Source organism: Pelodiscus sinensis, chromosome 16, assembly GCF_052426305.1.
Source record: "Pelodiscus sinensis isolate ZL-2025 chromosome 16, ASM5242630v1, whole genome shotgun sequence".
Classification (NCBI taxonomy): Eukaryota; Metazoa; Chordata; order Testudines; family Trionychidae; genus Pelodiscus; species Pelodiscus sinensis.
In genome coordinates, this window is record NC_143067.1 from 8,058,763 (window position 1) to 8,080,457 (window position 21,695).

The window sequence follows — 21,695 nt, forward strand, 5'->3', positions numbered from 1 at the left end:
GGGGGGAGGCCATGTAAAATGAGCTGTTCAAAGAGTACCTTTGGGTGTTTAGAATACTACATGGACTAAAAAAATGAACTTCTGGGTTTGACTCAAGCTGGGGACTCTGAACCTGTATGTTCCTGTTTTTAGCCAGGATCAGACAACCTCCAATTTCTTGTATTACCCAGAAATGACTCATCATATCCGCTCAAGAAGTCAAAAAGTCAAGTTACGCGTGTATACCACTTCCAACTATGCTATAGCCAAGTAAACAAGAACTCTTTAACTCAGTTTTAGGTCATGCTGACATGGTTTTTGGGCTATTGGGGATTAGGCCACAGTAAAAAGAAGAGAGGAGGAAGAGGCAGTAATTACAAGGAACCATTATTTGATGTATTTGTTTCCAGAGGGAGCTACTGCAAGCGAGCACAAGGCACTGATGTCGGAGCTGAAGATCCTCATCCACATTGGAAACCACCTCAATGTTGTTAACCTGCTGGGTGCCTGCACCAAACCAAATGGTAAATATCCAAAGCCATCAAGGGTGCTGGCCATGGAGTGAAAAGCTCTTTCACCACCGTACCAGGCATCATTCCCTCTGCCTCACTCTGCCATTTCCTTGGCTGTGTGTGTGCAGGGCTGTCCTTAGGATTTATAAGGCCTTACACAGCACTATTAAATTGATGCTCCTATGCCCAATAGCAGCCAATGGGTTCGATATTTTTATGTGATTTTATAATCTTCAGCAACCCACTAATGAAATATTATATAATCGATTGTAAACTAAGGTCCTGTCGACTAACACAGTAAATTCAGAAGCCGACAGTACATACCTGAGGTTGTCAAATGCCTGTCAATGGCTTCATTACCACTTGAATGGCTCTTTCAGAGGTTCAGTGTTCTGCTAATAGCTCTGGCAGGCTGTGTCACGTTTAAGTTAACTAGATCTTCTGTGGAGGAAGCAGAGCCACAGAACAGGGAAAGGAAAAGGCAGGTGGGTGGACATTAAGACCAACTGGTGCCCCAAATTTTCAGGTGCCCTGCACAACTGCATATTCTGTGTATGGGTAAGGAGGGCTCTGTGTGTCACTGTGTAGGTGTGTGTTAGCGTAATGATACCACTGACTGCATTTAAATGTGTGTGATTATATCTGTACTGAGAATGATGGGATTACACATTGTATAAATCAAGACAGATTTTAGCCCCGCGTCCTTCATTCTGCCTCAGGAATACCTTGGTTTCTTCTCTTCCAGGTCCACTCATGGTTATTGTTGAGTTCTGTAAATATGGAAACCTCTCCAACTACCTGCGGACCAAACGGGAAGGATTCAGCCCTTACAGGGTAAGTAGCCTCCTTCATCTTCCGGCATCTTTAAGGGCTTTTCCCATAATTAGTGAAGGAAGAAGAATATTTATATGGCTTGGAATGAGCCTAACCCTGACAATAAGATGTAAAGACATATGTGCCTAGAAATGGGTTGGTTCCATATGATAGTGTGTCTGATGTGTGAATGCAGAGAGTATGTTTCTTTCTGAACAATAGGAGGTTGATGCTTCTAGGCCAAAACTGGAGGCCACTGGTGCATAGGTGCTGACTTTTCATCTTGCCAGGGTGTTCTCAACCCCCTACTCTGCTCCAGACCCTGTCCCCATTCCATCCCTTCCCCCACTGCTCCACCCTGACTCACCTTTTCCCTGCCTCCTCCCCTGAACACACCCTATCCCCACTCCTCCCACCCGTCTCCCAGAACTTCCCTGCCCCACCTCTTCCCCACCTCCTCCCCCGAATGTGCCCTGTCCCCGCTCCACCACCCTCTCCTGGAGCTTGAAAGCTGTGAATCAGCTGACTTGTGGAATTCCAGGAGTGCTAAAAGGGAGGGGGAGAAATTGGTAAATATGAAGCTGCCAACACAGGAGAGACATGGGGGAAGGGTGCAGAGAGGGGAGCTTGGCATGGGTGGATGCTCCGCACCCATTAATTTTCCCCTGGGTGTGCTCCAGTCCTGGAACACTCATGGAATCAGCACCTATGCATGGGTGGATCGGAGCTGGGAAGGCTGGGGTATAATAAATGTGTCAACTGACTGACTGCTGCAGTGATTAGAGGATATGTCCCATGCTTTCCATTTTCCCAGGAGAAATCACCCAGACTGCGCATGCAAGTCCAGTCTATAGTAGAAGCAGTGAGAGCAGATAGAAGGAGTCGCTCTGGTACCAGCGACAGTGCACTCTTCAACAGGCTTCTGATGAGCAAGAGCCAGACAGCACAGCCTATACAGGAAGGTAACGAGCCCCGATCTTCACCAGAAGTCCTCATTTCACCCCATTACTTTTAACTAGTGCCAAACTGAATTAGCATTGACTAATTAAGGCATCTGACAATAGACTCACTGGGACTAACAGACTATTGGTCAAATTGTCATGCATTAGTTGGAATTGTCATATTGCATGATCCTAGGTTACATAAGCCAGTTTGATGAAGATGAAGACTGCCTATGCAGAACGCTAGGGCTATGTCTACACTCGTGGCTTCTTGTGCAAGAACATCTTGCGCAAGGGTTCTTGTGCAAGAAGTCTTGCGCAAGAAGATGTCCACACTGCCATGTGTGCGCTGTGCTTTTGCGCAAGAGCTCCCATGGCAGTGTGGACGCTCTCTTGCACAAGAAAACTCCAACCGCCATTTTAGCCATAGGGCTTTCTTGTGCAAGAAATCCCTGCTGAGCGTCCACACTGCCCTCTTGCACAAGAGCTCCTGCGCAAGAGGGCTTGCACCTGTTAAAAAAGAGCATAGCTCTTGTGCAAGAAGCCCTCTCTTACCACACCATACTGTAAATTTCCTTGTGCAAGAGCGGGCGGGCAGTGTACATGCTCTGCGGATTCTTGTTTAAGAATGGCCATACTTGCGCAAGAAGCCGTGAGTTAGACATAGCCTAGCAGTGTATAACTGATAATAATCCTTAGCTCTTACAAAGAGCTTTTCATCTGGAGCCTCAAACAGCTTCACAGAGGCGGGTAAATATCACCCCATTTTACAGATGGGGGACCCAAGAATGCCTTGCCTTAGAGCACAGAGCAAGTTTTTGGAGGAGGTGCAAGTAGAACCCTGGTCTCCTGACTAGCCGTTTTGTTCCATTTTCCAGCTGGGTTGATTAAGTCACACAGAAACTAGTGATTTTTCTGGAGCTACACAGTGAATTCCTCTCCCCATCTGATGTAGGATATGCATCTTACAAAAGTTCTTAACTGTCGGTGTAGTCAAACACTGGAATAAATTGCCCAGGGAGGTTGTGGAATCCCCATCTCTGGAGATATTGAAGAGTAGGTTAGATAAATATCTATCAGGGATGGTCTAGACAGTACTGGGTCCTGCCATAGGGGCAGGGGACTGGACTCGATGACCTCTTGAGGTCCCTTCCAGTCGTAGTATTTTATGATTTTATGATCTTCCTCTTTGAGGGTATGTCTACACTGCACTTATTTTGAAATAAGCTATTCTAGAAGAAATACTCTGAAATAGCTTATTTCAAAATTGCACATCTACACTGCAGGGAAGCCTCAAAATTAGTCCGAGGCAGGCTCCCCTAATGTGGACGCACTACCTCGATTTAGCGCTCCAGGAGCTGCTGAGGAGTAATTACTTTGAATGGCCCTGGGGAGGAGCAATTTCAAAATAGCAGCAGTGGAGCATCCACACGACTGCTATTCAAAATAGCTATTTTGGAATAGGCGTTATTCCTAGGGAAAGAGGTTTACAGAAGTCGGAATAAGCCATCTGTTGTTTCGAATTTATTTCAAAATAACGGAATTGCTGTGTAGACGCTCGCATTGTTATTTTGGAATAATGGCTGTTATTCCGGAATAATACTGCTGTGTAGACATACCCTAAGTGAGGACAGATAAACGGAGGGCCCTGAAAGTGAGGGAGAGAGAGTGAGAGAGAGCCTTCCTCCCCTCTGATGTGGAGGTAGACTATTAATAACAAAATCTTTTTGCTGTTGCCTTGTGGTTCCCCCCCATCCATTTCTTGTATCCATCTTTTGTCTCTCGTAAAAACTTATACTATAAAGTCTCTGGGGCCAGCTTCTCACTCTGTGATACTTCAGAGCCTTTAATTACCACAATACAGATAATAAATATTAATAGTAAGGAATGTGGTTTGTCAGGAAGCCTCCTCTACTTGCCTGCTTCTGCGATTGGCACACACTCCATAGGTCTGGGATTTCTCTGTTGACTGTCCTAATTGAAGATCATTAGCTGCGGCAATTTTCTTCCTCAGACTTGCGCAGACTTCTTGGGTGACCATTCTACCACTTGCAATGATCACAGGGACACTTTATAGTGGATCTGACATTTTTAGGAATCAGGTTCCACCAAACATATCCCCATCATTTGTTTAGACGCTGACTTCGTCCAGCAGTTGCAGGAAGTAGGCAGGGGTGAAGGGTAAATTCCACTAGCTGGGTGCCATAACAATTTTTCTTTCCTCTCTGGACAGTGGATGATTTGTGGCAGAGTCCACTGACAATGGAAGACCTAATCTGCTATAGCTTCCAGGTGGCACGTGGAATGGAGTTCCTGGCATCCAGAAAGGTGAGCGCACCTTATTATTTTACATCTATCTATGAATGATCTTACGTGGTGCCCTCCACCAAGTTGCTGAATGCCTCATAAATATGCATCTGGGTATTATGCAGACATACACATCTGCTTAGCTTCTGTGTCTCAGTTCCCCATCTGTAAAATGACAAGGAGGGTGGCCTGAACTTGTACTCACAATGCCCCTGCAAGGTAGGGCACTATTCTTGTTCCCATTTTACAGATGAGGAACAGAGAGACTGAGCCACTTACACTCGGTCTCATGGGAAATCACAGGCAGGGGTGAAAACAGAACTCGGACCTCCTGTGTCCCAGTGCAGGCCCTTAGCCAAAAGCCCAGCCTTCCTTTGGATTTTTAACTTTAGCCTCTTTCTAAACAAACAAACAGTACCCACTCTCATAAGGAAGGAAAATGTGGCTTGTTTTATGGTTTGTATTTTGTTTCCAGCACCCTCAGAGGCAGTTATTTGTGGTTGTTGCTATTCATTCTTTGTGAACTAATAGACTTGACCCCAAGTCTGCAGATGTGGAAGGCTAGTGTACCTAAGAACTTCAAGTGCTGGGTTCCTACTTTCATTACTACAAGGGAACTGAATGGATGGCACTTTAGTTTCCCCCTTTATCCCTTCTGATCTCCCAAAAGTGCCACCCTTTGTGATTTTGCCATTGTTTTCCCCTTAGTGCATTCACAGAGATCTGGCAGCTCGCAACATCCTGCTGTCAGAGAACAATGTGGTGAAGATCTGTGACTTTGGACTGGCTCGGGACATCTACAAGGATCCTGACTATGTCAGGAAGGGCAGCGTGAGTATACAGAGTCTCAGCTAACTGGGACTGGAATTATAAAAACCATCCTGTGATGGGTACACGCAGGGAAACAGGAATGAGCAAGAGGTCTAATGCCATCTGTGACCAAAGAACATTCAGACTGTGATTCCTCACTGGGTTCAGCCAGGAATGTGATATTTACTTATCCGAGCATATGCTGCTGTAATCGCTAATGAACTCTCAGCAGAACCCAGCAGATGTGGGTACATCTCTCTGCCTTTTCCAGACATCAATCCTTATCCTTTCTGCCCATCAGTCCATTGTCAACTCTCTTAGCTTCTTAGCTATCCTTACTTCTTCTCTCTTCCCTGCCTATGTATTCCTAACCGCCCGCCCCTTCTGTATCTACCAGACCTCAGTGTTTCCCTGCTTTGTCTACAGAACTACCTGACTCCCCATCAGCTTCCTCATTTGGCTGTAAAATGTGCCAGGGAAGAGGAATTGCAAGATGTTTGCCTTGGTTCTGGGTTTTTTCCTGGTGGTATTCATACCTTGTTCCAGAAAAGAGACAACTAAGGGGAGATATGATAGAGGTCTAGAAAATCATGACTGATGTAAAGAAAGTAAATAAGGAAAAGTTATTTACTCTTTCCCATAACACAAGAACTTAAGGTCACCAAATGTAACTAATAGGCATCAGGTTTAAAAACAAACAAAAAGAAGCTTTTCTTCACATAATGCACAGTTAACCTGTGGAACACCCTGCCAGAGGTTGTTGTGAAGGACAGGACTTTAACAGCGTTTTAAAAGAACTAGATAAATTCATGGAGGTTAGGTCCATCAATGTCTATTAGCCAGAATGGGCAGGGATGGTGTCCCTAGCTTTTGTATGTCAGAGCTTGGAATAGGTGACATTTGTTTTGTTCATTCCCTCTGGGGCACCTGGCATTGACCACTGTCAGAAGACAGGACACTGGGCTAGATGGACCTTTGGGCTGACCCAAAATGGCCATTTCTATGTCCCGTCCATAAGGGTGATGGAATTCCAACAGCACGTCTCTTCCCACAGGCACGCCTTCCTCTGAAGTGGATGGCTCCAGAAAGCATCTTTGACAAGGTCTACACAACCCAGAGTGATGTCTGGTCCTTCGGAGTCCTCCTCTGGGAGATATTTTCACTAGGTAGGTGAGGAGAAGGAAGAATGTTCTTTTCTGCAGTATATTTGAGGGAAGAAAATGACATCTCCTCCCAGTTGTGGGACAAGCGCAATCTGAAGAGTCCCAAAATGAGATAAAGGTGGAAGGGCAGGCTAGATGTATGGAGACCACCACCTCCTAATGTGGGACCAAGGGTTTTCTGCTTGAGAAGGAAGGCCCCATTTCATGAATTGGAGTGAAACAGAATAGTCACTGCATCTCTCAGCAGTTTGAGAGGGAACCTACAATGAGGAGGAAGTTTGGTTGTTGTCGTGTGGACTTCATTCTCCTGACCATCCTGGGTTGTTGTTTTTTTTCTCTAGGTGCCTCGCCCTACCCTGGCGTGCAGATCAATGAGGAGTTCTGCCAGAGACTGAAAGATGGTACCAGGATGAGAGCTCCAGAATATGCCACTGCAGAAATGTGAGTTGGAGATTTCAGACCTGAACTCCAGATAAGGAAATACTATAGAAAACGTCCTCCCCACCCACCCAATAACAAAAAACAGAACCAATGAGGCCAGAGGAAAGTCCCCCAGGTGGGACAGATAACCACTCTCTTTTCAACCAGTGGGCTGGCTCAGCCTCACTTTATTCCATTACCAAGTCTCCAGGTAGAAGCCTGAATCTAGTCAGAATAGTCACAAAAACTAGAGGGATGTTTCAGGGCTATTTAAAATAACTAAGCTTTAAACTTCCTTCTGTGCAAAGTAACCCAGCTGGAATGGTGCTGTCCAAGGCCAGGTGGTGACATGGGGGATCACACTCCCCTCCATCACGGGTGGGGGGAGTGCCACAAAAAGTCCTGGCGTTTAATTGAGGGAGGAGGATGACCTGTTTGCAAAGCGCACATTGTTTCCTCTTGGTAGTTATCGTATAATGCTGAGCTGCTGGCATGGGGACCCCAAAGAGAGACCAACTTTCTCAGATCTGGTGGAGATCCTCGGGGACCTTCTTCAGGAAAATGTCCAACAGGTGAGATTCTCGTGCACTGTCATCCTCCAGAATCAAACTGCGCTGGGCCAGTTTTCCTCAAACAGCTTGTTCTTCCTTTTGCTGCTGGCCCACCTCTGACTCCGTATGCGTGCAGGCAGAGAGACATGGCAGTGGGTCCGAGCCTACGCTGCATAGCACTATTGGAGATACCTAATCAGCATAGCACTATTGGAGATACACTAATTTACACCAGCCAACAGATATAGTAAGTTTGGCTTTATAAAATGTATACTTCATGGCATCGAACATATCACTCTTGTTCAGCTATAGATCAGATCCTTCTCGTTATTTCTCAGGTGTCTTTTTAGTATTTTTATCCTTATCCATAAATTACTCCTTGTATTTTTCAAACTAATTCAAGCTGACAATTAACGAACACCACATTTTGCAACTCTCCAAATCGGAGTTTGGTGGGCATTTGAATGATATAGTTATTCTTTTACACAAACACAGGCACACACTACTGTAAAAGTTTACCTTAATGTGTTACTGTTAAACAGAAGCTTATCAGCACTTTTATGTGGCAAGAGCACGCCACTGTGTTTTCAACTTCTACTTTGTGCGCTGTTATTGGTGGACGCTTACATATGATTAGCTTTCTCAGTTATGAATACAAATTAACTCTTTTGCTGCGGTGTTCCAATGCAGACATGTCTGCAGCTGTGTGCTTTTGGAAGGCTGACTTTTCGTTGGTGCATCCCATAATAGACATGAGATGTGCACCACATTGCAGGTGCTGCTCAGCAGTTGATAAGACGGTTAGAGGGAGGTACTATACCAAAGGCAGCACCTGATGTAGACTTTGTTCGGTGTTATACTTACAATACAGCTCAAAGGCAGTTAGGTGACTAGCAGAAAGCCTTAGTATAGAGATCAATAGAACAAGTACCATACATACCTGCTATGAACACCTCAGAAAGAAGAAAGCCTAAAGACCTGTATGCATTATCAAGTTACAAAACTAGAGTTATTTTCTTTCCCCTTCTATTTCCTTTAACTCTTCCCCCTCCCCATATACATCAGCACACGCTATATATACCTATATGCACACAAACACTTAACTTGCTGCACTCAAAAGGCATGGAAATCTCCAGGGGTTAATTTGTTCCAGAAAAGGAAAAGACCTCAAATGAGAAGAGGGAGACAAGACAGATGAGACGATCATGGGAAAGAATATTTCCATTTTATGCAGTGTGGTTGTAGCTGGGTTGGTCCCAGGATACTAGGGAAACAAAGTGGCTTCGTCTACTCTGCAGGGGTTTTATGCAAGAAGCTTTTTGCTGAAGAAATCTTCTGCAAAAACTGCTTGCACAAAAGCACGTCCATACTTCAAAAGCGCATCGCAAAAGCAATGTGCTTTTGCTCAAGAGAGCTCTTGCGCAAAAAGGACTTTTTCCTCGTAGAAAGAGGAAAACCTACACCACAAAAAGCCCTCTGTTCTGCCATTTTACTGTAAATTTTCTTGTGCAAAAACGTGCTGAGGTGTAGACGCTCCGCAGGTTTTTGCGCCAAAACCCTGTAGTATAGACATAGCCAGTGAGTGTGGTAATATCTTGTACTGGACCAACTTCTATTCTTTTGAGTTTGCATGGAGCTCATCTCTCTCACCAACAGAAATTGGTCCCATATAAGGATGCGTCTACATGGCACCCAGAGCTCCAAATAAGCTATGCAATTTGAGCTACGCAAATTGCATAGCTTATTTCAAATTATTTTCAAAGTAACTTATTTTGAAATTTGGCGTTGTCTACACAGCACTTATTTCAAAGAAAATCACTATTCCGAAACATTCCTGACTTCTTGTGGAATGAGCTTTACAGGGACGTCGGAAAAGCGAGACTGTTATATTTCAAAAGAACGGGTTTGCTCAAAAGACACGCAATAGCTATTTTGGGATACTGGAAGTATCCCGAAATAGCTCCACAGTGTAGATATAGCCTAAGATATTACTTCCCCCACCTTGTCTCACTAATACCCTGAAACCAATATGGCCACAAGAACACAGCATACAGTGGGAACACTCCTTCTCATTATTGATGGTTTCTGTGTATGAAGTTCTCTCCTGATTGCCAAGTTCTCTTCTCTCTGTAAGCGCATTCCCTTCCCTTTCCTTCAGGAGGGGAAGGATTACATCCCACTGAATGATTCTCAGAGCTCCGAAGATGACGGCTTCTCCCAAGTGCCTTCCTCTGCCCAGCAGAACTCTGATGAAGAGGAGTTTGACATGAGGCTACGCTGCCACAGTTTGGCAGCGAGGTGAGTCCCTGCTGTCCTCTGGGAAACACCGGGAGAGGAAAAGCAAGAGCCAAGCAGGGATCTAGTCTTCTAAGGTGCTCTTTGGAAGTGCTAAAATCCCAGAAGTGCTAGGTCAGGAGGATACATTCTAGGCAGATCCGACTCCAGCACTCAAGATGTGTTGCCTCTGGGTTTTGTTCATGTTCTCTTTGGTCTGAGCATATGGCCTGCCTCCTCCAGTCACACTAACAAGGCAGCCATACTTCCAAGACCATGGCTACAGATTTCAGGGTCCTGTGTGTGATGGAGGGAAGGTCCAATGCAGGTTAAGACTGTCCAATGCAGGTTGGTCTCAGCCGTGCTTTACTTTACCCATTTCTAAATAACTCAAGTGATGGGCCCTCTACCCCTGCCTGTTTTTGTGGGGGCAGTTCCACAATCCAGTGTTGGGACATGAGGACATCTGCGTGTTCAGGCTTCCATCACTTCTCTGTTCCAAGTAACTGGCTCTGTCCTTCTCACTTTGTCCCCCACAGCAGTACATCAGCAGCTAACCCCACTGCTAAGCACTGTAGCTCTAGCCCTGCTGCTTGGGGGTGAGCAGCTCCTCTTTGATGAACTTTGATGGACTGGGGCTAGATTGGTGCTTGTTTGCTTCCGGAGGTGTAGGGCAGGGCTGGCCTTACCATGAGGCGAACTGAGGTGGCCGTCTCAGGTTCCAGACCATGGGGTGCGCCACTAGGACCCAGAGAATTGAGACTTTCAAAGTTTTGGCCCAAGCGAGAGGGTATGGGGGTGTCATTTGAGCTCCCCGCCTCAGGTGCAAAAATGTTGTGGGCCGGCCCTGGAGTAGGGTACACAATATTCCACCCCATGAGCGAAAGAACAGGAGTCTACCTCACAGCACTGGAGTCTTGAGATGTATGAATCCCTCCAGCCCCCATAAATGCCCCTTGTGGTTGCTCCCCAGATTAAGCTCTGCATTGAAAGGCAAAGTGGCCTGTTGTGGAGCACTGATCCGGATACTGACTTATTCCGTTGACTGTGTGCTGTATGCTTTTCTCGCCAGATACTATAACTGTGTGTCATTCCCTGGTTGTTTGACTGGAGGGAATCAGATAAGGTGTCCGTCCAGAATAAAGACATTTGAAGAGTTTCCCATGACACACACAATGTATAAAACACACCCGGTAAGTAGAGACAGGGTGGAGATGGGCAGGGAGGAATAAGGGGATTGTTTGTTTTCTGGCGCATTGACTTGTGATGGAAGGAGCATAGCTCTCTATTTGTCCATCCCAATACCATTTCTTCCCGTCCCGTGCATGTTCATCTATCTGTCACATAAGGATTTCCTTTAGTGCCCATCACTGTAGGATCTAAGTGTTGGACCAATAAATTAGTTCTGCCAGCAAGGTCCAGAAAGGATTCATAGAACACTAGAACTGGAAGGGACCTCGAGAAGTCATCGAGTCCAGTTCCCTGCCCTCATGGCAGAATCAAGCACCATCTAGATCCATGGTGTCCAACCAGTTCTGAAGCTGTAGCTACTATGGTGGCTACTGCTATTGCAAACTAGCGACGTGCAAACAGCCAAATAGCCACATGTGGTTAGTGGTTAGCATGTTACACACCCTGGATCTAGATCATCTCTCATCGCTTCAGTCTTCCCAGGTTTGTGAGAACAAGGACAGTAGGGGATCAGTTGTATGCTAATAACCTTGGGCCAGACTTTAACAATTCCTGGTCTGGATTGTATAGCACCTGGAAATGCCCAATAATGTGTAGCAATGTTCCCTCTAACTTTTACCGCTTGTGCAGAATAATTTTTGTTATATACATCGAGGCATGTGCGGATGTGCATTGCCAGTAAAAACACTGGCAGCTGGGCAGCAGTTGAATCTCTCCTGGGTGGCCACCCAAGCGCACAGCTTACAGGGAACAGTGATGTGCAGTGATAGCCCTTCTGGGTTTCCCTAAGCAGGACAATACCATTTTCCCACAATGGTAAAAATGAACTCCCCAGCTACAAAACTGTTTAGTATTGCCAAAAATGTGAAAACATGCCCGTTGCTCCCCATGCAGCCACACACAAATCTGCATTTGTATATGCCATTTTTAGGAGGCTTCTTTTGAAAAAGGGACTCTGTGAAATGATGGCACTTGATAAAATCACCCTTCCCAGCTCCCTCCTGTGTTTGATTTAATGAACGACTGCTTCTGCATTTGTGCCATGTTGAGCGAATGGCTCACTTGACAGGGATGGTACTCATAATGTATGGCTTCCTTGTTTCCTCTCAGGACAATCAAACAGACAGTGGGATGGTCCTGGCATCTGAGGAATTGGAGAGGATAGAAAACAGACACAGGAAAGAAGGTGGTTTCAGGTACCTCATTAAGATTATGTCTACCCTGGGAAGAGTTGGCGACAAAAGTGCTGTTGACGTGCAAAAGTCACCATAAGTGAAAACCTAGTCAAACTACTTTTTCTGCCTCCCATTGTCACCTTTTCATGGCCACATTGCTAACACCCTGTTGACAAGATAGAGCAAAGCAATGTGGGTAAGCATCCCACAGCGCAGCATTGTGAGAAAGCAAAGCTGATCCCTGTGCTTCTTGGGATTTTCTCATAGCTCTGTGAATTCTCCTTGCTGAGGAATGTCAAAACAGCACAGAAGTCTCTCCAGCCCTCCCCCTGCAGCAGCTGTCTGCCTGAGACTGTGTTCCTAGTGCAGAGCAGAACAGGAGCACTCCAATGACTTGTTCTTTGTTCCTCAAAAGGAGCAACTCACTCATCTGTCAGATACTCCCCAGAGCTTTGAAAGGGGAGGGGCGTATGCCTGCAGTTCAGCAGAAATCACAAAACACTGAGCAGGCCGAGCAGACATGGTGGGATACTGGAAGAAGCTAGTTCTCTCCACAAAACAAACTGAGTCCATGCTAGCTCTTTGTTGACAATAAAGGGAGGGGAAAAGACAAAAGCATCTTGTAGGGATGGAAGTTTTCTGTCACCAAAACTGGATGTTTTTCCCGACACAAGTCGCATTGTAGTGTAAATGCTTTCACTGTTTTGTCGCCAAAAGGCAGTTTTTGACTACAAAATATGCCAGTGTAGACAAGCCCTAACTCACTCTGAAAGATAACTCTTGTTCACAGCAGTGTGTGCTATAGGGAGAGCATGGAGCTCCATTGTATCTGTAGTTTCCTGCCCCTAGAATCTGCTACGGGAGGCAGCATTCTTGGGCTGTGTCTGCACTACCTAGTTATTGCGAAATAATAACTCCTGAGATAACTATTTCAAAATAAGCTTATTCCTGTTCACAAGCTGGAGTTATTATTTTGAAATAACAAGCTTGGTAGTGTGGATGCTCACTTTGTTATTTCGAAATAAGAGGAGTTATTTCGAAATAACTCCCCAATGTAAACATGCCCTTGAAGTCCTCTGCAGTAAAGACTTAGGATTTTTGCATGGCACAGTTGGGTGAGTCAGCTACGTGAAATGTACAAACTTCTAACAAGTGGTAAAATACCTCAGCAAATCAACTTGTGAAAGCTGCTGATACAGCACCTCTGACAGCCCAAAACACATTCCATAAGGCAAAGGAATAATGGCTCTGTTGAGATAACAAGGCACAAGTAAGTACTTGTCCACTTCTCCCTTAGGCGTTTCCACATTCTTTTCCTACATCCCCATGACACATGAGGAAAATGTTCCCTGCAATTTTCATAAAGCCACCACATCTGTTAAAATCCTTCCTTAAAACTTCCCTCTGCAATGATGCCTACAAATCACTGTCTAGTGCAGTGACATTAGTTAGGCAGGGGAGATTTCTGTTTTGTTACCTTATCCTTCAGCCCTCCCCCACCCAGTTTATTTCTGCCACCTGTTGTATCCTGTTTAACACCTAGACTTAAAGATCCCTGGGGTGGTATCTGTCTTCATTGTTACTTATCTCTACAGTGCTTGACACAAAGGGGTCCTGATCCTTGATTGATGTTCCCAGCTGCAAGCCTATTAACATATAATAATAATAATCATGCACCTGCAGAAGTCTACTTTGCAGCAGAGCTGTGACTGGAGTACCAGGGAAGCCAGTTGAGGTCACTCAATTAGCATGAATGGGGCAACCACACCTGAAAGCTGGTTGCTATTCCAATACTTAGATTGATCAGGCCAGCACAAGACAGCCTCTTTGGTAACTTACTGGTTACCCAGGAGCCAACTACCCAGTTGTTAAAGCAAACCAGCTTCCACCCAGCCACACAAGGCAAATAATGTTCTATCAGTCCCAAAGAATCAGACACATTCCTCTTGGGTCAGTGAATCTTACCCCAAATCTACACTTATAGCCAGTTCTTATTAACAAAACTAAATGTTAGTAAAAAAATAAAAGAGAGTGTATTGGTTAAAAGATCAATGTACGTACAGACGTGAGTACAGTGCTAAGATCAGATTCAGAGTAGACATGGTAAGCTGTGTAGTTCCAAGCAGTTCTTTTAGAATTTAGTGCATAGGTTATGTGTCCAAAATCAGATTCGGAGTGGACCAGCTTAGTACTCAGATCTCAATCCTTATGGACTAGGTTTCCCCTGTATGAAACCTTAAGCAGATCTGAGATGACAGGATCAGGACCCAAGGATCGTCTTAGACTTAGACAGTTTCCTGCTGGCTTTTTGACACTACCATCCTGGCAGAACAACAAGCTCTTGATGTAAGCTTCTGTTTCCCAAACATCGTGGTAATTAACATAAGGAAATGTATCCAAAAGCTTCAGAGGGGGAGCCGCGTTAGTCTGCTACTAGAAAAACTGAAAAAACAACGAATAGTCTAGCTGCACTTTAAAGACTAACAAAACATGTAGATGGTATCTTGAGCTTTCATGGATACAACCCACTTCTTCAGAATAAATTTGTCCAATTTTTCTTGCGTTTAACACTGCATTTTTACATCAAAAGCTAAGTATGGGACACTTTCAGGCCACTTAATTAGCCTCATTAATTGACTTGTAATAGCCTATTATTGACAAGTACCTACCACCACCCATACAAAATACCTGGTTTCTGATACTACTATTTCAGTTCATAATCTGAGGAAGTGGATTTTGCTCACAAAAGCTCATGATACTATAAATACTGTCGGCAGAGGGATGAAGATTAGGCAGATCGACATTGCAAATGAAGTGGGGATTTAAATATCCTGCATTTAATTTGCATAAAAATGGCCGCCGTTTTTGCCGACTCAGCATTTTGTTAGCAAAAAGTGGCAGTTTAGAGGGGGATCTGTCAAGAAAGAACGCCTTTTTCAACAGATCCCATAAACCTTCTTGCAGGAGGTTTTTTAGGCTCCATTTTTATGCAAATTAAGCATGGGATATTTAAATCCCCGCTTCATTTGTAATATCGACCTGCTTCATCTGCATCCCTCTGCTGACAGACGGATGCAGTCTAGACATACCCTAAGGTGCTACAGGTCTGCTCGCTGTTTTTAAAGTTGCAGACTAACATGGCTACCCCTCTGAGACTTTTTATCCATTAAATAGTTTATCACAAACTTTAAGGAGACATATACACAATGAAATTATTTCACCCAAGATTCATTTAAATGTTAATATTCTCTTTGATCTCCTAATAAACAGCTATGGTAATACACAGGCCCTGTCTGTTCCATGGTTAATATCTAACATGATATATAAATAGAAACACACAATTAGGGTTGTATTTCAAAGTCCTTGCCTATTTAGCATTAACTGGCCCTAATTACCATTTCCATACTTTTCTCTACAAGCTGCCTCAGTTAGCCTGCAGGATGCCATGTGTCATACCTCCCATTAGATTTGTTGCAATTCTGTAGTGTTGGTATCAACAGTGTGTTTATGGTCTTATTATAATCTGATCACATTGCAAGACCCAATAGAGAACTGGATGTAGGAATGTGCACGGTGGCTGTGGGTCTGCCTGCATGACATTACACACTGGTGGGGGGGGGGGAGAGGACTTGACTTGAAATAGCCTCCAAATAGCAGCCTAAGGGTGGGCAAACTACAGCCCAAATCCGGCCCTCGAGCTCCTGCTGAGGAATGGGATTTAGGGCTTGCCCTACTCCGCAGTACCATGGCACCACACGGCTCGCAGAAGCAGCAGTATGACCCCCCTCCAGCTGTTATGCATAGGGACAGCCAGAGGTCTCTGTGCACTGCCCCCGCCCAATGCACCACTCCACAGCTCCCATTGGCTGAGAACCGCGCAGGGGAAGTGCATGCAGACAGCGCTGCATGGTTATGCTCTGCATAGGAGTCAACTGGAGGGGAAGACATACCAGTGCTTCCAGGAGCCGCTTAAGGAGATTAGAGGCACCTGGGCCTGCATCCTGAGTTCCTTCTATGCCCCCAACCGCCTGCCCCAACCCTGATTCCCCTGCTGCCCTCCAAACTCCTCGGGTCTCAGCACCCAAATCCCTCACCCCCAACCCCACCCCAGAGCCCGCATGCCAAGCCAGAGCCCTCACACACAACCTGCACTCCAACTCCTGCCCAAGCCAGAGCCCCCTCCTGCCCTCTGAACTTCTTAGTCCCAGCCAAAAGCCCCCTCCTGTACCCCAAACTCCTCATCGCCAGTCCAGAGCCTGCACCTACTCCCTCACTCCAAACCCAACTCGTGAGCATTCATGGCCAACCCTACAATTTCCATACCCTAACATGATTGCCCACCCCTTGCTGTGGGGAAAGGTTATACCACATGTGCAGGGAGTCTGAGTGTGCGACGTGTCAGGGTGGTGGGTGCCCAGGATGTGAGAGTGATGGGCAGTGACTGGTACCTTATTGACTGCTTGTTAGCATGCAGCGTGTCCCCCACAATGCCTGCCTTGCCTCCATGCTTTAGCAGCTCTTCCATGGAGTTCTGGCTGATGCTGGGAAGCCTCTCTGAAAGGATTTGGCTTTCTCCATCACTGCTCTGACCTGATTCTCTGCATCTCTCTTTGCTAACAGCAGTAAAGGGCCCAGTCGAAATGTAGAGTTGGCAGCGGAACAGTCGGACCTGAGAGCCAGGTGTCGACCGTTGTATCGGTCCCCAGTCGGAGGCCAGACTTTTTACAACAGTGAATATGGGGAACTGTCAGAACACTCAGAGGACAGCAGCTACACCCCACCTGGAGACGGGGCCAGTCCCTCCACCGTCCACGCGTCCTTCTTTTCAGAGCAGTATTAACAGGAACAGGTGTGGAGACACCATGCCAAGACACCATCTTCCATTCTTCATTGCTGCATTGCCACTGCCATATGGAGCTTCTCCTCCAACCTAAGTCAAACCACAGCAGGAAATCCTCACAGAACAGATGGAGAGAGGGAGCCAGAGCTCCTCGGAATTAGACTGATGACTCGGGATGCAGCTTCTGATCCACATAGGCCCGGGAGAGTGCACATCCCCGATTGGGATGTTTTGTTTTATTTGTATGGGTGAGACAGACTAATTCCACCAATGAGTGGGCATCTGTGTGGAGTGCTGCATCCTCCTCTCCACATCCAGCCTCTGTTCTGATAGGTTTCTACTCAATAAGTCCCATGTCAGGTCAGATATAAATAGAGCTGGCTGAGTCAAGCCTCTTCTTGACGTGCAGCCTTAATGCTTTTCCCTTGGTTTTTTCTACTCTCTTAGTCTTCATGATTTCAGCCACTGAGGAGAGGGATGGAGCCAAAGGGAAAACTTACGAAGCGGTACCAGCAACGGGTGGACAGGCAGATCCCAGTGGATCTGGCTATTCCTTGTAAACATGCCAATACCGAAGGATATGGGTGTGTAACCCACTAGGCACAAAAGCACTCCCAGCCTCTCAAAGCCACTCCATTCTATCCCACCACTATTCCCTTGTGAATCAGCCCCAGGCACTTAGCATCCCTGGCATTGGAGGCCTGCATTTACATCTAGTGGGGTGAATAGTAATAGAGAAGTAGCCGTGTTAGTCTGATCTGCCAATTCTCGTCCAGAATATGATCTGAGGAAGTGGGTCTGGCCCACGAAAGCGCATCACCTATTAAACTATCTTGTTAGTTTTTAAAGTGCTACATAGTTTTTCCTTTTATCTAATCAGGTGGATTTTTTTTGCCATCTTAAAGCAAGACATCCTGAAATGGTTATCAGCTAATAGCTAAAGTCACCCCAGCAGGTAGATAAGTATCCACTGTTTTTGTAGACCCTGCAAAAAAAGTTGAATTTTATACTCTGTGCTGGGAGCAGGTAACTGATCATCCCTCTCCTCAGAGCCCTGTAAGGTTTGTTGCTTCTGTTAGAAAGCAAACAAAATAACAGTCATGTGCATTTCAGCTGGTTTCTAAACCCCGGGGGGGAAAATCAGTGTTTGATGAAAGGGAAAAGGATCAAAGTGGCTGGGTGGGACATTTTTTATTTGCAATTAACTGCAAGGGTTTTACAAACAATAAAGAATACAAAGCACAAAGATAAGGTCCCTTTAATGGCATCACTTTGTTTGCTGGCATAGCTGCAGTAGAAGAGAAACCCCTGTGTTGTGGGTTTGGTAAGTGCTACTATCCTGGATGGACTTGTATTGGCTTCATATACAGTTTGCATCCATTTTCAGCGACCAGTCAGCCAGTGCCCCACCAGGCCCTCCAAGGGGGAGACCACACCTCAGACAGACTCCTCTTCAGCTTCTATCCCAGCACTTTCCAGCATAATGAACCTGCCTTTCATTCCAGTGGGCTTCCCTAGTTGTGGGATAGAGAAATACTGGTATCTACAGAAGCAGCTTTTTTATGTGAAACCACAGGAGTTTGGACTCTTGATGCAGCCCATCTGAACACATTTCTGCTCTGGTTCCCTGCCATTCCTCACCTGCTTTTCCTCTCCTGTTCCTGCACAGAAGAGGAACCCTGCCACAGAGCATCTTCAGAAAAGTATCAAAGAAATCTTGGTGAAGAGGCTTGTTTGAACAGCTTATGAGTTTTCCTTTCGCATCCCATCCCACACTCCTTTCAGAGACAGAAGTTCCTTATACCTTTGGCGTCTTAGCACCAGAGGAATTCTGCTTGCAGGCCAGGCTTCTATGTATAGAACTAAGGGTTTTGGTTTGACTTTATTATTATTATTATTATTATTTTGTATCAGATATATTTTTCCAGATTATATTTTTCCTTCATAAGAGGGTTTTGTGCATTTACAAAGCTGGCACTACCGTTGTCTGTACCAATCATGCACTGACCTGCACGTTGTATATGCATTCAGTGTCTTTTCTGTCTGATTACATTTCTTCTCTGCACAAGTGTGTGGTTGTGCCTTTACTTGATGAATGGGAATGTAGGTGGTTTTGGTTTAAAAATACACATAGACATCTGCAAGGCACAAAATCTTTCATCAAAAATATTTTTCTTCCCTTTTGTGTCAGTGAAATTATAGTGGGATGTACATATCAGAGAGCTGGAGGAGAGTTTGCAAAATTCACACCTCCCTGTGCCTGCTAATCCCCCTGAACCCCAGGGGAATTTACCACATAGTAGTCAGCTAGTGCAGCTTTGAGTTGTGGTCATGACTCAAGAAGAAAACCCTACTGACAGAGCCTGTGGGAAGTTACTGAATCAAGGCAGCTTCTAGGTGCCTAAGCCATGCCCTAGGCTGTCACCCACTTTTTCAGCTGCAGCAGCCTCTTGGGTCTTAGGAGGTTATATCTGGTTCATCATGGTTGGTGAAAGCTGGCCTAAGCCCAGGCTGAATTTTGCCCACTCTCCTGATCCTTTATATCCAGCCTTTTTTGTCCTAACTATACACATTACATATGCCATCCTTCTGTGTGCGCCAGAAAAAAACTTCACCTGGAAATACACTTAAGAACGGCCATACTGCATCAGACCAAAGGTCCTTCTAGCCCAGTATCTTCTCTTCCCATAATTACCAACACCAGGTGCCCCAGAGGAAATGGACAGGACAAATAATCATCAAATGATCCCTCCCTTGTCACCCATTCCCTGCCTCTGACAAACAGAGCTGAGGAACAGCATCCCTGCCCATTGTGGCTAATAGCCATTGATGGACCTATCCTCCATGAATTTGTCTAGTTCTTTTTTGAATCCTAGCTTGGCCTTCACAACATCAAAAGCTGCAAACATGGCCTATGAAAAATATTTACCAATGACAAATAAAATGCCACTGTAAAAGGAGTCACAAAGCTTTCTCCCTCTGATATTTGAAAACATATTAGCAAATCCCTTGCGCTACTTTGGAACAGCCTGGCTATCGTCGCAAGCAATGAACCACACTGCTGTCTGTGCTCCTTTATTCTGAATAAAGTGGGAAAGTTATCACACTACAGTCCATTGTTTAAAGTCAACCTGGGCAAATCCATCTGCAGGTCAAGAGCAAGGAGCTGGCATGATTTTTTATTTTTAATGTTGCAATCATACAACGTGTGCAGAGGTTTGCTTTGCTCTCTATATTTTGAATCCTCTTTGAGGTAAGGTGGGGGAATCAAATCCAATTGTATTTGCAACAACAGTAATACATGCATAGAATGCACATAATATGAGTAAACCAGGCTGCTCTGCAGACACTCCCTCTGATGTAGTATCAATGTAATGTGTGTCCATCCATAGTTGTATAAGACACTTGTGTTTCAATCATTTAAAAGCACACTATCAAATCTTTCTTACGTTATTGCCACCATCCATGCTTATTCAAATTGGCAGAGTTTGGAAAATCAACGTTTTCATCGTTTCTGCCATTTTTTATAATCTGCAGCTCAGGTTGAGCAATTAAATTAGGTTGAGCTGTTTTGTTTTCAGTTCTGATGCACTGGCTCCCTGCTACACTTGCATTAGACCATTTCAACTTTTAAAACCTCTAGCATAGTTTCTGTACCTATTAGGTTTAGCAATACTTCAACTCTTTTTTTTTTTTTAACTGATCCTAATTTCTGGGGCTAAGAGACTTGTTATTATACAATTAAAATGATCAATATACTGCTGGTTTAATTTTCTTTCTCCTTCATTAGTTATTACAGATAACTCATGAAAATCAATGTTTGACACAGGGCAATGTCATGTAATCTCTACTTGCTCATACGTATGCACAACTCCTGTCAACAACTCCTGTCAAAACTATTGGCATTCATGTGTATCAAGTAATGCTTCCTTTACATGCCAGTTTAAATTGGTACCAGTTGTTGCCACAACAGCATTGAATGTTTAGGAGAGAGAGAGAGTGTGTGTGTGTGTGTGTGTGTGTGTTGCAAGTAGGAGTGTGTGTGTGTGTGTGTTGCAAGTAGGAGAGTGTGTGTGTGTGTGTGTTTCTATCTCAGTGCTACCCAGGAGTGTTTGTGGGTTTTTTTAAATCACTTTGAATCTCTGTCTCTGACAATTCAGTTATATATCAAACAAGTTAGAACACAGCTGTTTTTCCCTCTCCTCCTATAGTACTTGTTAAACTTTGTCATTAAGAGTTTTGTTGTAATATCTAAATGTGAAATTAAATAAAGCAATAACTTGCTCCCGCTTTCTGTCATTTCTGAAGGGATATAGTTTTGGCAGCTACAGAGATGCTGATACTCATTAGGTCACAATGCCTGTGACCTTTGAACAAAACTCACACTTGAATCCAAACCTTGTTTGAAATGTAACTCGGGTCAATTAACGTGTTTTGGTTTTATTATTTTGCATTTGTGTCTCTTGCATTTCCTGCTTTAGGGCAGGAAACAGCTGTTCTTGTGGCATTTCCAGGATGAAAGTTAGGCTTGTCTCATGAGATCTGTGCATAAAGCCGGATACACTTTGGATAAGTATGTTTATCTGAACCAGTGACCTGACAACTAAGAGCTTCACTCAGCAAGACCCTTAAAATACTGACCAGATACCTTGGTGTTTCCTTAATGTTTTATTGTCTAGCCAACATCCACCCAAATGAGACACCCTTTCCAATTTACTC

The 21,695-nt window shown here is 44.9% G+C and overlaps 1 protein-coding gene across 5 annotated transcripts in view; it reads left to right on the forward strand.

Annotated features, from left to right (window-relative positions):
* Nucleotides 1–21,259, forward strand: part of FLT4 (fms related receptor tyrosine kinase 4) — a 111,259-nt gene extending 90,000 nt beyond the window's left edge. For 4 of the 5 annotated variants that reach the window (XM_075900532.2, XM_006138225.5, XM_025179031.3 and 1 more), the window contains 12 exons: nt 390–503; nt 1,237–1,325; nt 2,119–2,266; nt 4,479–4,573; nt 5,261–5,383; nt 6,417–6,528; nt 6,867–6,966; nt 7,412–7,517; nt 9,655–9,794; nt 10,843–10,963; nt 12,072–12,157; nt 16,757–21,259. In XM_075900532.2, the coding sequence (XP_075756647.2) occupies nt 390–503; nt 1,237–1,325; nt 2,119–2,266; nt 4,479–4,573; nt 5,261–5,383; nt 6,417–6,528; nt 6,867–6,966; nt 7,412–7,517; nt 9,655–9,794; nt 10,843–10,963; nt 12,072–12,157; nt 16,757–16,976 (1,454 nt within the window). In that variant the 3' untranslated portion in view covers nt 16,977–21,259. The remainder of the gene's footprint in view (nt 1–389; nt 504–1,236; nt 1,326–2,118; nt 2,267–4,478; nt 4,574–5,260; nt 5,384–6,416; nt 6,529–6,866; nt 6,967–7,411; nt 7,518–9,654; nt 9,795–10,842; nt 10,964–12,071; nt 12,158–16,756) is intronic. The other variant, XM_014581164.4, reaches the window with a different exon arrangement.
* Nucleotides 21,260–21,695: the final 436 nt, after the last annotated feature.